The sequence below is a fragment of the Piliocolobus tephrosceles genome, chromosome 1 (assembly GCF_002776525.5).
Source record: "Piliocolobus tephrosceles isolate RC106 chromosome 1, ASM277652v3, whole genome shotgun sequence".
Taxonomy (NCBI): domain Eukaryota; kingdom Metazoa; phylum Chordata; class Mammalia; order Primates; family Cercopithecidae; genus Piliocolobus; species Piliocolobus tephrosceles.
The window spans coordinates 42560345-42577835 of record NC_045434.1 but is presented as its reverse complement, the minus strand read 5'-3'; the positions used below and the strand labels follow the sequence as shown (position 1 = coordinate 42577835).

Genomic DNA, 17491 nt, shown 5'->3' with positions numbered 1-17491 from the left:
TTAATAAATATTTATTCTTTGTCCTCTAACATTGTTCAAAGTATTTCTCATTTTCTGGAAGTGTCTTAATAATAGATATTTAATCTTTGTTTCAAAGAGCTCAATGATCTACAAAAATAGGCATTGTCCTGTTTTAAAGTGTGGCTGAAATGTCAAAAATGTTTTCATAATTTTTCTACTGTATCATCTGTAGCTACTTATAACCTTAAAAAAATCAAGACACAGATAAGGTAAAAAGCCCACTGCAGACAAGAGACTTTCCACTGAATTCTGAAAGTGGTATAAAATATGATACCTTATGGTGATATCTCCAGATCTCTCCCCATCCAAACACACCATATTTATCATCAAAAACCAAGAAGAACTTACTGAGCTCTTAACTCCTATTTGCTACAACTAGGGTTTGTAAAAAAAGTTAAAACAGGTTTCTGTGCCTTAGGAAAGTGAGAAACAAAGCAAGGTCATTGTTCCATGTGTTTTAGTAGCTGAGAAAATTCACTTTCGTTAAACATTGTTTCCTTTCAATTCTGTAGGCACTAACTACATGCCAGTGGTTCTTCTTGTCACTTTCAGAATGAAAGCAGAATACCACTTGACTCCATACCATACTGATCATGTAAGCTGTATCTTCGAGGCTTAACAGGAGTATACTAAGCACAAATTTGTAAATGTCATCATCTAGGAGGTACTGGTAAGTTTCAGGAAGGTAGGGGTTTGGAATATGTACATCTTTGGTGTTTTCTTCAGTGCCTACTGAAAAGCTGAGCATATATTAGGATTAATAAAAAACACATTGATGGAAATTTTAGAACAGAACCTGAAGATTCTTTGAGTCCTAAATCCCTTTTTAAAAATGAAAGTTGAGATAGAGAAAGGACAAGTAATTTGTCCAAAGACATACAACCAGTTTACTAAATGCTTGAAGAATGTTCTTTACAGTTATACTTGTTCCTTTCTTGATTATGGAATGTTACATGAAAATAATTCTCTTTTTCATAGAGCCTTCTCAGTTGACATTAAGCACTATGTGGACATAATAAAAAAAGTTTTGAAGGGTAGACTTTGGAATAGGGAAAAGAACACGTCAAATAAAAATGCACCCTGCTGCTAATGCAAACGGATTCTCTCTTACATTCCCTGGTGACCAAAGTGACTGACATAAACAAACATTAAGTCACATGTTTCATGTTATTAGGAAATCTAGGGTAGGGACATGAGAGTGAATCAGAATTAGAGTATCAGTCTATCATCACTCATGCCTAATTTTGTCTCTAACTTCCCACATCCAAAGAGCTTAATACATGTCAGCAAAACATGTCATATCTCTGGGCCACAGAGCTGGAAAAATGAGAAAAAGAATTCTCATGGCTTACCTCCCAGGAATGGTGTGGAATTAATGAATTAATGTTTCTAAAGAATTTCAAGTGTCTTTGAAAAATGTTACTGTTTAAACATAAAACAGAATTATTTGATTTCACCAGCTAGTTATGTAGCTTCATCATTTTATATCCTGGTCAATTATGTTGCTGGTTATTAAATACACAGCTAAATAAATCATTAAGACATACTATGTAAGGGGCAGGAAATAATACAGTTTAATCTTTGAGGAGGAGAAAATATCCTAGTTATGATGAACATTCCTGCCATAAATTTTTGATTAAAATGAGTCCCCATAAAGCGATTGTATAAGCTGAGACTGTCAAACACTTAACATCTTATGGAAGTTATGTTGATATTGAATTAACAGTATAAAAGTATGATAAAACAGTAATTCCTAGAGATTTTCCCAAAACGTTGTTTCACAGTAAGTTAAGAGGCAACACTTTGCAGAAATCGTTTTTCTCCAGTTTTCAAGGTTTACTTAGTTTTTATCATTAAATTACTTGCATTTGTCTAAAAAAGTTATCCAACTTCACAAGGAAAAGCTGGTGCCCTCTAGCCCACTCCTGTTGATTGTTATATGCAGGCGCCACACCTGCTGTGAGCCACCTGTCACCCCACCTGCAGCACAGACCATGCCTCTCTGACCTTCTCTGCTCCCCTTCTCCTCCTGGCTCAATGGGCTTCAGCCATACTGGCCTCCTTCTGTCTGTCCTTCCCACATGCCCAGTCCACTCCAGCCTTCATGCATTTGCACTTGCTCTTCCTGGTGTTTGAATACTGTTCTCTGGATACCTTGTTGATCATCTTTCTTGGCATCTTTATGTCTTTGCTCCAATGCCCCTTACTCTGAATTTTAGGATTTCAAATTGGCCAATGCTACATCCACTCCACCTACCAGCATTATTCAACCCAACTAACCTGCTGTATGCTTACCAGATTCACTTATCATAACACTTTAAATCAGATTCAGAAACACTTTTACCATGAAGCCAATAAAGCTAAAGCTTTAGGACCTCTCATTTGCAAGGTCTCCTTTCAAGATTTTGTACTTAATGTCATTTTCATAATTCTGTATTTGTCTTAACAACAGACCATCAAATTATGAAACATTCAAATTCTATAACACAGGAGTCAACATTTGAATATGTTCCAGTATTTATTATATTATTATATTTATCTTCTGTTTACTGTCTCCCTCTATGACAATATAAGCTCCACAACGGCACAGATTTGTTTCCATTTTGTTCACTGCTATATTCCAGACTATGTAGTAAGTGAGAATTTCCAGTGAAAAAGTACATTGCAATAATAGGCTATTTATATTTACATGTTTAATACTGAATCTTATTACTGACAGAAACATGTACCTACTTCAAATACTGGTCTACTCCAAGTGTGACTCCATTTCTGACAAAGCTCAAGGTAAAGGGCAAAAGACTGTCAACAGAGCAGGGAATTTGGCCGGGCTGCAGATAGTACCCTGGGGTTTTCTCAGGCATTGTAACTTTGGGAGCATCTGGGAAAAAAACAAAAACAAAAACAAAAAACATAAGCAAAAAGGTCACAATGATGTTAAGTGCTGCCTCTTAAACCATTCAAAATCTTTATACTTAAATTATTCCAGTAAATCCTCTGCATTCCAATTAACCCAGATCACTAAAAATTACTTTTTCTATCTTTATTTGTTCAAAGCTGGTTGATTTCTGGATATCTTTATGAGCCCCTTACTACAGTATTCATTGAATCTAAGACTCCACAGTTTTTAAGACACAGTATTTTTTTGTGCCACCAAGATAGAAAAAATGCTACCAAATAAGTAATAATATATCAATTCTAGAATATGTTTTTATTTCAAAAACATAAGAACCCACATATCTCAGAATCAAATTGTTTTTCCAAAATAAATGTAAAAAATGACTTTTAGGAATCCATCAGATTTTGTAGCATTCAAATTAGGGGCTAAGCCAACTTTGAATATTGTATATGAGGAAATACAGAGGTTGGTTCTATTCTCACCACTCTACAACTATTAAACAAAAGCTATAGAATTGTTCCTGAATTTCCCAAATCACTGTCTTATGTATAAATGATAAATTTTTGTCCCTCCACCTAAGAGTACAATTTTATAAGCAATCTTATATCTCTGTCAGTCCATGGTTCAAGCTACAATCCTAAACATTGGGTCAGAGTTCTGGCTGGGCGCAGTGACTCATGCCTGTAATCCCAGCACTTTGGGAGGCCGAGGCGGGCAGATCACGATGTCAAGAGATCGAGACCATCCTGGCTAATACGGTGAAACTCGCTTCTACTAAAAATACAAAAAATTAGCCAGGAGACGTGGCGGGCACCTGTAGTTCCAGCTACTCGGGAGGCTGAGGCAGGAGAATGGCATGAACCCGGGAGGTAGAGCTTGCAGTGAGCCAAAATCATGCCACTGCACTTCGGCCTGGGCGACAGAGCAAGACTCCGTCTCAAACAAAAAAAAGATTGGGTCAGAGTTCAGTCATAAGCCTTGAAAAATAGCTCAAGTACAGCTAAGCTGAAATGTTAGCTGATGCTTCCAAATAATATCTAATCTGTAATCTCCTCTCTACATAGTAGCAAGTGTACAATTAACTAGCCAACTAACCAACTAGACAAATAAATGCAGTGATCACCTGTTGTTTACTATGAACCACTATCTATGGAGCAGAAAGTTTCTGACAATTGTATATAAACATTTAGCCAATTTAGATAGTTTAAGCAAATATATACCCCAGGCTTTTTTAGAGGGAAAGAGAGCACCAGAATTTTCCAGTTCCAGCTCTTACACTGACTAATCAAAATTCTCAGATCTGCAATCAGTGAGACTTAACATGAAACTTTGGATGTGCTATTTAACAGCTAAGAAAAACTGTATTGCCCTACATGTAAATGTTCATCAATTTGGTGATGCAGTAATAATATGAAGATAATACTTTTTATTTTATAGTCCGTTATGTACCTACGGGACAACACCACCCCCTTAAACTGTCAATATTCCAATGTTGAATAAAATGGTGTCTTACCTGGGACAATACTAGAAAAGGAAACACTTGATACTCTCTGGAAGAGGTAATCATCCTCATCATAGCCTGTTACTTTGAGAAAGAAAGCTTCATTTGGTGGTACAAAGTCAGAAATATTCCATATGCCATAAGGTTTTCGATCTGGGTAATATTTAACAGGAATAGTCTTAAGAGAACTTCCTGAGAGATTCAAAAGTTCAAGAAGATCTATTCTAGCTGGAGTGGAAATTCCAGAAGTATTGAGCAGCACATAGGTAGGTATTCCTACAAGAGAAAGATTTTATCATTTATAAGAAACATGCAATTGAAGTTATATAACAAATAAGTATTTGCATGATAATAATATATGAGTACCATAAGGATGCCTACAAATTCTGGATCAGTTGCAGAATTGTTTCTACATAAAAGACCATTTATGCATGACCAGAGAAACTTAGGAAATCCTAAGAAATTACTTTTATAGTATTTTAACTATATTTACATGTAAAAAAAAATTAGAATTGTGAAAACTTTATATAATGTTTGATCACATGAATACTTTTAAAGATAAATTATTTTGTATCTTTCCAGGAAATGCAGCAATAAAAATAAATGAACAATAACCTCCCCCAAATTTTAACTGTTACATTATAGTTAAGCTTCTTTTCAGCTAAAAAACTATAAATCTTAATGTATAAATAAAATAAGAGGAGGACAAGGTTTAAAAATCAATAATTTTATCTTTGAAAAACAATGATATGTAATGTGTTTAATTTTTCAGCTATATATACACATTTTACCTTGACAATAGGTAATTTATAGGTTTTAGTAAGAAAAAAATCTCAAGATCTGGGTTAGTAATTCTCAAAATTTAGTAAGTGTAAGAATCAACTGAGGTGCTGACTGAAGCCCATATTCCTGGGCCCTACCTTCCATGACAGGAGATCTGGAGTCAGGTCCAGGAATCTTAATTTTTAACAAGTACCCTCAGTGATTTTGATATCAGTGGTCTTGGGATTACGCTTTGAGAAAGTGACTAGGCCAAGAGAACAGTCACATTTAAAGCTATGCTTCTCAATTTTATCGAATACTACAAAATTATAAAATTATAGACAGTCTGAGAAATATTTTTCATTTGGATATCTATTATGTCAATTTAAATAATATGCACATACAAACCTTGCACTGGTCTGCTGACTGTTTTTTTGAAGTCCAGGGTAGGCTTTCGAGAAAAGCCAGCTCGGAAATCAATAGTACTAAGGCCAGTAATGCGAACAGAGTGCCTTCCACTGCTTGAGGTCTGAAAATATTTAATGACAAACCTGGTCAGCAGTTGAACCAGTATGCCGATCATATGCAACCCTCGCCAGTACGGGAAACTGCACAATATTTAATTAGGATCGATGTCCAAAAACTGAGGCTCTGATCTGGATGTTCTCAACATAAATATGATTCTATATTTCAAATGCAAGTTTTGTAATACATACCCCATGGGGACAGCTTTAAAAACCCATTCAGTCACATGTTTCATGCCTAATGATAAAAGATACAAGTGTTTAGTCACTAATGAATGGGCTGGAAATAAATCTGTGAAAGCTCCATGAGGGAATGGATCTTTGTTTTGGTCACTATTGTTAACATAGTAGATGTTTAGCAAATATGGAAATCTTCCACAAATACATCCAGGCTCAATTCTAGGACATTACAGCGAGTGCAAGCAATAGAGCTGACCATTTTCCAGATGTGGGCAACCTAGCATCCTCAGCTCAGCAGTGTTCCAGCAAAGGTACTCAGCATTTATTAAAAATACAAAGTCCTTAGTTCCAGTCCAGATTTACTGAATCAGAATATTAGGTCAGGGCAGTCTAGGAATCTGCATATCAAAAGCCACCTAAGACTTATGAACAAGAGTTCACCATTATTTTATTACATAGGTTACCAAGATTCTGTCTCAAAATAAAATGACCACACAATACCAGCATTTAAGTAGAAGTAGGAGATGGGAGTGAAAGAAAAAATTCAAATAACACTAATGTACCAATTATCAATCTCAAACTCAACACTGAGAAGGCACATATTGAGGCATTATAGCAATGACAGAATGCACTGAAGTGTGTATATATATATAAATTTTAATCTGGTAGACAGCCAGATTTGCATAAATACATTTTAATCTGGTGGACAGCGAATTCATACCATGGTTACCAGTGGGCCACTTCAAGAGCTGTGCAAACTACACAATATTCCCTGAATCACTGCAACTCCTTGTTATTTAGCAATGTGGAGAAGAAGGAAGAGAAGATCTGTCCCTGTAGATACCATATTTCTTCCTTATTGAGCAGAATCTCAAGAACTCAAAGGGTAGTAAAATGAAGGGGAGAAAGAAGAAAAAAACACATCATCATGAAAGCTGTTGCTATATTCTTAGCATAAACGATGCAGCTAGTTACTATGGCTCATTTGCATAAAGGTTACAAAAGATTATATGTGTAAGTGTAGGGATCTTAGTACCACCCTTACTCCATTATTTCTCAATGAATATGTTACGAATTCCACATAATAAATTTAAAAAGGAAACTATGGATCATGACTCAATTTTAAATCAGGGATTTCCCATAGGGTTATATCAAACTTTGGTAATTCTAATGTCAATTTCTTTAGATAATGTAGAGCTTTATCGAAGACACTATCACCTACTAATTTCATGTAAGTCAATCAGAATGTTTGATATTACAATGAGTTAATTTTTATTTTTTCACTAACATCATATATCACTGTTAGTTGCCTTGCTCCTCAGAAAGTCCCTTATGATGAAACAGCTGTTGAGGTTACTAAGGACAAATTTAACATGTAATTTTCCAAATGCCTGCTATCAAGTGCTCATCATCTGCCAAGTGTTCTGTGCATAAATCAACTAACAAAGGTGGTTTTTAAAAATGTGGTGCTTAATAGCTGAGTGAAAAAAAAAAACAGAAATTATACAGATGTTTGAAAATATGCTAACCTCTACTACTAAATAACATGTTAAAGCAGATTTGATGAACAGGGAGCCCCTTATAAATTATATAAAATTAATGTAATATAAATTAACTTTGATCCTTCAAAGACCATACCAAGTAATAAAGTATGCAAAAGTAAGAATATAGGTTTACTATTCTCTGAACAAATATGAAGAGTATATTGCTCTGCTAAAAGATGAAGAGTAATAAATAACAAAATATCTTAATTTCATGTGTCTATACTATACCGTAGACAGTGAGAATGTCTTCGATGAATTTAAAAGTGTTTGTAAATAAAAGATATCTTCAAGTGAGTCCATTTTTATATGCAATTAATCCAACTCTGGGCTAACCAGGGTAATGGAAACAAAGGACATCCCAAATAAACTAACACTGTGGTTTAAATATACAATAAAAAGAAAAAAAAATGAGCTAATTTAAAGTTTTTAAAATAGTTTAGTATTAAAATAGCCTCTGATGTTAATTCATGCATTTATCATTATTTAATTATTCTCTTAAAAGAATTCTAATACTTGAACAGTATTTGAGGCACACTAAACACCACATAAATTTCTTCATGAGAAAGCGCCAATAGTTTGATATCTATTAAAGTAAGCTATTGTTTTCATCTCTTTCCTATCTAAGCTCCCTTTAAAAAATATTAGTGTGATAGAAACAAACAGGTTTTATGTATAATGAGGGTATAACCCATCAATCAATGGAAAAGGGAGGAGAAAAAAGCACTAACATGCACAAAATGCACACACTATATATAAAGCTTCATTTTTTATACAAATTCTCACTTTTAATCCTCACAAAAGTCCCCATGAGAGAGTATTATTATCATCTTCACTTCATGGATCAGAGAGTTTAAGTGACTTGCTCAAAGTAACAGATACAGCAGGTAGCAAAGCTGGAGTCTGAACTCGGTGAAGCTCCAGAAACCAAACTCTACAGCTACCCCATGCGTTTCTCATGATGATCTCAATGAATTTAATTATGCTGGTTTGAGAGTAAATGTTAAAATATGCTCAACTGCTCTACACAATAAGAGGAGAGTTATATGGAACTTCTGGGACTATCCAGAGGAAAGAAGCAGAGAAATGTAATGGGGAGGCGAGGGGGTGGTGGCCAAGGAAAGAGCAGGAAAAGCACAAGGTGCTTTATGACATAGACCCCAAATTTACGAGCAAATCTACCAAATTCACAAAATGCTTGCTATTGATAGATTTCTTTTGATATTTTGAAGGGGCTGAGTTTTGCCCTACATCAAAGTACAAAAGGTTATAATCAACACAAATAATCAGAAGGCAATGAGACCATAAGCAAGAAAGCTTTTAGGAAACTGCAGGAGTGTTGGGAGAAGACTTTGGAGTCTCGTGAGTTACGAACCTGATGAGGTTAGAGGAGAGCTAAATGACACAAAGGTCTTGGAGGGGCAAAGAAAATTAAGCTAATTCTGTAACTGAGTCAAGCAAAGAGGAGGTCCAGCCATATTTTTTCCCTTCCCTTCTCTTCCAAATTATTTTAGCCATTTTAATACATTTTTAATAAATGTAATAAAATTATATAAATATATGTCATAAAATTAGTGAGGTCAAAATTACTGTCTTAATGTCTTTCTATTTGGTCTTTTATATCATCTAGATTCAACCTGTGGGTTATATTAAAATTAGAATATGGCTCCAAAAAGCACCTTTCCACTACAGAATGTCTTGAACTATTACTCCTTCAGAGTTACCCTAACCTCATGGCTTCTGTAGATAAGAGGGAAATCTAGCAGCAGCATTCAGGGTCAGAGCATAACAGGAAACTTTCTAGATATTAGATGTTGAAGAGGATTTATCTGAGCTAGGAAGAGTTGTGTTTCAAAGTCAATTTATTCATAAAATTTCTAAACGTACATAATGAGCCACATTACTCCTCTGAATGAGTAGCATCATGTTCATTAAGTTGTGAAGGGGTCTGAGTCAGGAATACACAGGCTGCTGCAGTGTGAGCAGATGTGAGGTAAGGTCACAGTTTGGCAAAGACGAGGTTACACTAGATGTGATAGTTAAAATTAGGTATCAACTTGATTGGATTGAAGGATACCTAGAAAGCTGGTAAAGTATTCTTTCTGGGTGCATCTGTGAGGGTGTTGCCAAAGGAGACTAACATTTGAGTCAATGTACTGGGGGAGGAAGACCCCCCTCAATGTGGGTGGGCACTATCTAGTTGGCTGCCAGCACAACTGGAACAAAGCAGGTGGAAGAAGGTGGGATAAGCTGGCTTGCTGAGTCTTCTGGCTTTTGTCTGTCTCCCATGATAGATGCTTTCTTCCGTTCCTCCTGCCCTTGGACAACAGACTCCAGGTTCTTCAGCCTTTGGACTCTTGGACTTACACCAGTGAGTCCAAGGGGCTCTCGGGCCTTTGGTCACAGGCTCAAGGCTTCACTGTTGGCTTCCCTGATTTTGAGGGTTTTGGACTTGGACTGAGTCACTACTGGCTTCTTTCTTCCCCAGCTTGCAGATGGCCTATTGTGGGACTTTGACTTGAGATTGTGTGAGCCAGTTTTTCCTAATAAGCTCCCTTTCATATATGTATATATCCTATTATTTCTGTACCTCTGGAGAACCCTCATATGGAGATACATATTGGTATCCTAAAGTTGTAAATAGGTAGCCTTGACCTACAATGCAGTAAGGGAAAAGAAGGAGCAAAGTGAACCAGAGTCTAGGTTTCTGAATTGGAATAAGACTACCAAGAATGAAGGAGCAGGACAGGCTGAAGGACAATGGAACAAGCACCATGGAGAGCTCCAGCGGAAAATTACTTGCTCCTCTGAGATCTCAGCTCAGATCTTCCTGGTCAGCTCTACTGCAGACGGATTTACTTCTTAATTTAAAGGCAAAGGCCTGTTAAATGTCTGCCTACATTGAAAGTCCCTTCAAGGCAGTAACTATTTCATATTCATCACCCACAGAATGTCACTCAGGAGGCATGTGATAAATGTAGGTTTTGTAGGTTTAATAAATGACATGAAAACCATCCATGCACCTAATGTTGATGTTTTTTCTTAGATTTTCCTCAGACCAGCTAATGCCATACTCATCAAGAATTCACTAAATGTTTCTAGATGCATTATGCTAAGTATGTTCACACATTATCTCTTAAAACCCTATTATATCCAAAGATAAATTTATGGCACTACAAAGAAACAGAGGCTCAAAAGAATGATATTTATCTAGGTGTAGATAGCAACTTAAATGGCAATTATTCCAAGTTCAATGTCTTTCTCAGGTACCTAAGTCTGTGCATGGTATTTTGGAATAACATAATTTCTGGGTAGATTTACACCCTATGGCATATAAAACAATAACATTCTCCAACTATTTCTTTGCCATTCTACATTTCTGAGTACCCTTTCAGTTAGGAAAAATCAGGTCAGTGGGGTGCTAATAAATTCCTCTCTAACAAAAAAAACCCTAATTTTTGTCATTTTTCAATCTCTGTGGTGTAAATGTTCCCATCATAGCTGATTGCTAGCTCCCAACATGATGTTGCTGAACACAGAGCTAGGAAGAGAAACGTATCATTGACTCTCCATGAGTCGTTATGAGCCACCTCTAGTACACTGTTAGGCCACAATAACAGCTTGCCTACTGGGTTATAAGGGAGTGAAATGTGTCGCTTCTGGGATGAGACAAAAGTAACAAATTTCTTTTTATTTATTCAATGCCACATCCTCCAGGATTTTCCCTCGTTAAGTGACTGAAGATGCTGCATGTTCTAAATTATGGTAGAGCCACCATCAGCTTGGGTTCCTGAGTGACTGTGAAGCAGAATACTCTACCAGACCCCATGGAACACAGAACATTAGTGAGGAATTAACCTTCTTGTACTAAGCCAGTGAGAATTCCTCCTAGCACTAAATATGAAACCTTACCTTTTATAAATTGAATTAAAATTTGATTGATAGAGATGGTTTTTCTCTCTCCAACAGAGTTTCAATGTTTTATAAAATGGTAAATGTGCCCAAAGTAAGACAAACACAACAACTAAAGAAAAATTCAAGTATATGTGCATTAAAAGAAAGTAAAGACACAATGTATGATTTACATATATTCAAGAGAATAATTAACCTGTCAGAATTCATGTGCCAACATTATTAGTAACAACTAATTCATGTATCAGAAACTGCTGAAGCACTTTACCAATATCTCATTTAACCATGACAATGTTGAGTAGCCATTATTTTACCCCACTTTCCTCAGACTTAGAGAGGTTAAGTAATTTCTCCACGAACAAAAAGACTAAGTAATGAATCTTGAATTCAAATAGATGTCCACCTCTTTTCAAAGTATTTGCTCTTAAGTTTTAAATTCTCTCCAAATTAAAGAATAGATGGTTCCAATAAAATATTTATTAAGAACCTACTGTGAGTTAGGCATTGTATCAGACAAAGACACAATCATGGAAGCTAGATTTAAATACCATTATTTTGTTGGGCATTATGCATTTGGAGAAATGTGTGATAAGGAAATGTATTCAAAACATAAATTCTGCTTAAATACACACACACACACACACATATGCACACACATATGCATATAAATTTACATATACCCAAGTGCGTGTGTACCTAAGTGTACACATATCTTTTTTATAAAGGAAGCATTCTATTTGGTTGATAGTCTGATATTGGCAGGCCAAAAAACTGGAAAATTATCAAACATTCCCCTGACCTAAAACACCAATGCTACACCTAATCTATTTACTTAACACACCTTGTATAGACTACAGGCTTATTCATAAGAGTCACCAGGAAAGACTAATAGGAGGCCAGCATGATAACCTTCATGTGTGGTCCTTTCAGACTTGAGGTTGATTTAATTATGATTCCTAAACAAGCTTATGCCACTTGAGTAGGATTTTTAAAATATCCTTACCCTGTAGAAAATGCATTAGTAGGCTCTGGCTACCAATGTAACTATCTAAAACCAAAATATTTCTACTAGTCTCAGAATCCCAGTATAATTATGTGGTTGGGTACACGCCTTTCTGTACTTGGGAGATTATCTAAAGACAGTTTATCCAAATGTACTTAATAGAAACATACCCCAGGGGATATGTTAAATTAAATGATCACACTGATAATCCTAGACTAATATAAACATTTGTACCACCTAAACCCATTGGGTGCTGACAATTATCTAATGTCTTTGCAGGGAGTTTCCTTTAAAAAGCAGAGGACAAAATTCGGCTCAAGAATTTCTGTGGTTACATTCTAATACTCTATATTAGTTGCTGAATGGAAAAAAACATATTGCTTCTCAGAAATAAGATCCAGGATCTGTAGCTTTCCTACTAATGGAAGTTTAGGAGCATAAAACAATCTTCTCTTCTGTTTTTAATAAAACTTTATGTTATTTCCAGTTACTTCTTTTTAACATGCTTTAACTGCATCAGAGGAAACCTAAAACATTTGAGTGTTTATGTGAATTATACAAATGAGTTGACTCATTATCTCTGCTTAGTGAAAGTGCCCTAAGATGGAACAGTAAAGTACTTACCAGAAAAATCACATAAGAAAGGAAACTGCCACTCTCTTATCATTTTAAATCATTAAACACATTAGTGTTCCATGCTAGCACCTCCACTATAGGCTAAGTAAACCAGTTCTTCTGCCTGCTTCCCTGGATATCCTCAGAATAAATGTATTAATTTTTATTCACAAATATTTATGTAGTTCTTTCTCAGGCACTGTGGCATATACTAGTGGCAAAATCTGATCTAGAGAAAAAGAGAGACAGAAAATATGTACAGAAATAAAAATGACAAGAGAGAAATTAATCCAAAAGGGAAGCGCAGAAAAATTTAATAGAAAGCCAGAGAGAAAAGAGCATTTTAGGGAAAAAAAATTTGACAAAGTTTGATGAAAGTTTTGTCATTTGAGCTGAACTTTGTGGGATAGTTATAAGTCAGAATGGAAGAAAAGGCATTATAAAGGGAAGGAAAAGCTTGGAAGAAAGCATGGGGTAAGAGAATGTGGTGGGGGGAGAGAGACAGTACAAAATTACATATGACAAGAATGTAAAAACAAGTGATAGAAGATAACTAGAAAGACTGGCTTAAGGCTCAATTGGGTGGTCCTTGAATACCATGGTAAAGTCGAGTAATAGATCGTTCTCCATATTTGGGATAAAAACTGTTATGTGAAACATTCAAAAAGCCACTATTAATTTTAGTGACAGAGCAGACCTTTTCCAGATAGTCGAGCACATGGGAGATAGCACCAGGGATACACTATCTAATCTCAGACATTTCTCATCTTGAGAAAGTGCACATGTAAAACATTTATCATTCATCAGACATCCTAAAGGGAAATCCAAAGTCAACAGATTTTATGTCATCAGATTCAGTTCAATTTCCTTTGCATCAACCTGATACATTCTTTTGGTATTTCATTTAGAAGCAAAATAAGTTTATTATTTTTCAATTTCATTATAATGCTTATTCTTTGTTTTCTTATTGTAAGCACTAATCCTACACTAGAAATGCTGGAGGCTCTTTTGGTGAAGGCTAGATAAAAATTTAAGATAAAATGATAATAGATACTGTGTCTTTTTATTGCTCCCTTAATTATAGGAGACTGAGCTTAGAGACTTGTCTAAACAGAGTTCTCATCACCTCCTCACCTGATCAAAGCCTCTGCTCACTCATAGAACTAATCCTCATTACTTCTCTGTTCTAATTATCAATTAAAATGTGCTTCATGTCCATTAAGTAAGTAGCACAGAACATGGACAAGAGCAGTCAGTAAATGTTTATTGAATGGATGACTGAATGAATACTTGTGTGAGGCACAAGGTAAAATAACAGACATGCAATATCCCTCCTCTAGGCAAGAGTTTTACTAGAGGAAATACCACTGGTAGCAATCCAAATCACCTGGAAATAGGTACAAGTACTGCACAATAAATTGCTACTAACATGGAAGAATGGCATCACGTGCACGTATTTCACAGTCAATAAAGGATTACTTAAGGTCAATATTCAGAAAGCAAGAAAAAATTATTCCAGTGGACTTGCTAGCTCAAGATACTGCTGGCTAAGTCATGCTTAAATTAAAGTATTTGAGAGATGAAGAGACTCGACACTTCTTGTAATTCCTTCCTACTGTGGTCACAAAAAGTCAGACTCAATGCTAGTGATATTCTTGGCAAGTTAGTCAAAATAACCATTACATAAAATTTGGCCACATTTATTTAAAATATTGTAGCAGCAAAACAAGTCGTCAATCTAATACACTCAATAAATACCAGGCACTATGTGCAAGGAACTGGGTGGAAAAAAACAGGCAGGTAGGGTCGTTTCTGGCCCATTCATTAAGAAATTACCAGATTTTCTTTCACATGCCTTTTCACCTATACCCTTATATTATCCACCTTGAAATAATCTATACAAGAGTTTCTATTTTTCCTTCAGGGCTTAGAGTTCTGAGAATACAAAACTAGTATCTTAGGATTTGAATCGATTTACAAGGTAGACATTCATTCTTTAAACTGGGGACATTAATAGAGATATTCTTTAAAAAAAAAAAAACTGACTGGCATGAAAAACGGCTCCTTGAATTTCCACAGTATATCAGCTACACATACTTTCACAGCAGCTCTATAATTTGAATTATGATCCCATTAATTCCATTTTTTATGTAAAAAAAAACAATCAAAGAGTAAACAATGTACAGGATATCTTCAGAAAGATTCTAGAGCAGGTTGTTTATTTGACAGCTGGAAGGAATGTTAATAGCAAGAGGGGAGATAATGCAGGAACGGGAAGAGGCCCTCAAAGGGTGTGTTTGACGCCTTTTCCCACAGTGGACACCTGGAGTGTGTTCCCTTCAGGTGCTAATAGCTGCTCCTGAGGGGTGTTAATTCCTCAGCAGAACAACCTTTTCCTGTTCTAGGAAAAAACCTCTAAGACACAGAAATGCAGATACTAGATTGGGAAGTACACTGAAAAGCCTGAGAAATACGGGCAAGTCACTCAGGGCATCTGCCACAGTGGGACACACACGTAATCTGCGGCAGAACTAGATCTCTGATTTATGGTATCTTGAATTTTGAGTGTATATTTTTTCCTACATACTGTCAAAATACAATGCTTTCTTAAAGGAAATATATACCACTTAAGATAAGTTTAGGATACAAATACCACATTGTGCTAAAGAAAAAAATGAATAGAAATCCACCAAATAAAAAAAGCCAACACAGCACTTGAATGCTTGCTTTGAAACAGAAACAATACTATTTCAGCTGTATCATATTAATTTAATCCTCAGACCAATTCTGTAAAGTAAAGGACTGTGACTACCATCCCCACATGACAGAGAAGGAAAGCCATGCACAGAGAAGTTCTGTTACCCAGGCAGTGCAGCTGTGAAGTCGTGGTGTTAAGATTCAAACCCAGGCAGTTTCACAACACAGCCTATGGCTCTAACCCTTACTCTCTGTTGGCTCCATCTCTGATTATTTTGTAAGCATGAAGTAGATAATAAAATAAATCTACAGATTTGATGATAGGAAAACTATCTGAGAATTGTAAGTGTATCATGTGGCAATGATGATGTTCATGGTCCTCAAACTGAAAACTACCAAATTCATGTGATCAAGAAACCTCCTATAAACACCTATGTACATTGTTTTTTATTACAAGCACTCTCCACGATAGCAAGAGTTTATGTTTAAAAAAACCACTGTGTATACTTCACGAAACATGCCAACTTCAAAATAAAATAATAAACAAACTTCATGAAATAACAGTACCTTCACTGTCCACATTCCAGCCTCTGGCTCTTTCACATTCACTACTTTGGCAGAGTTATGGATATTTAATAGCTCATTCAGGCCAAATCCCTTTTTGATCAGCTTCCCTGAAAGACAGAACATAAAGGTAACAAGCACAATCCTTCTCTCAGCTATTATATTAGCTAATTTAACACTACACAAAACTAAGAGCATGATCAAATTTCAAATAACACTGGCACATGTTTTACTAAAGTGTGCTGCAAACTAACCCAAAGAGCCTTTATTTTCCATTCTGTGGCTAAAACACATTCAATTTCCAGTATCTATGACCTGATTGACACTTATACCCATAATTCAAAACATTATTTTATTTATTTCTAAAATATACTTAATTTTAGGGTGTCCAGGCATTAGAAACTGAAATAACAGATTACTGTTTGTTATGCTGATTTGATCATCAAATGAGAATAACAATTAGCAGATTGTAATCATATTTCCGAAGCCATAATTACTATGGTTACCAAAAAAGTTACACAGAGTCACTAGAGATATTTAGATTAAATAGATGGCAAACACAGCAAACCAGAATAAATGTCATTCTGGAGAGCACTCAAAGTATTACTAACATGAGCGCCCTGGGCATCTTTACACAAAGTGTAAAACCTTAACTGGTTTCCCATGAAGCACAGGAGAAGGCTTTTATCTGTCATAGGAATAATTAAAGGAGGCAGTATAATGAAGTAGCATGATACCATCGCCTACTGACCTGACATTTATCTAAAGTGCCCAATAGTTGGAACTTAGAAGAGAAGAAAAGCAAATTTGGAATTAAGCCACAGTTCAGTTTTTCACCTCACTCTTGACTTTCCCATGGACTACTTCTCTAGTTATATAAAGAAATAAGTTAGGCCAGGTGTGGTGGCTCATGCCTGTAATCCCAACACTTTGGGAGGCTGAGGTGGGCAGATCACAAGGTAAGGAGTTCGAAAACAGCCTGACCAACATGGTGAAATTCTGTCTCTACTAAAAATACAAAAATTAGCCAGATGTGGTGGTGTGCACCTGTAATCCCAGCTACTCAGGAGGCTGAGGCAGGAGAATCGCTTGAACCCAGGAGGCGGAGGTTGCAATGAGCTGAAGTCATGCTACTGCACTCCAGCCTGGGCAACAGAGCAAGACGCCATGTCAAAAAAAAGAAAGAAAGAAAAAGAAAAAAAGAAAGAGAAAGAAAGAGAGAGAAGGAAGGAAGGAAGGAAGGAAGGAAGGAAGGAAGGAAGGAAGGAAGGAAGG

The 17491-nt window shown here is 35.9% G+C and overlaps 1 protein-coding gene across 1 annotated transcript in view; it reads right to left on the bottom strand.

The window, feature by feature from the left end:
• HMCN1 (hemicentin 1) overlaps nt 1–17491 on the bottom strand; it is a 454750-nt gene that overhangs the window by 268165 nt on the left and 169094 nt on the right. The window contains exons 6-9 of the mRNA XM_023203379.3: nt 16220–16326; nt 5589–5709; nt 4431–4694; nt 2755–2899 (exon numbers count right to left, since the gene is read on the bottom strand). Coding sequence (XP_023059147.2) covers nt 2755–2899; nt 4431–4694; nt 5589–5709; nt 16220–16326 — 637 coding nt within the window. The remainder of the gene's footprint in view (nt 1–2754; nt 2900–4430; nt 4695–5588; nt 5710–16219; nt 16327–17491) is intronic.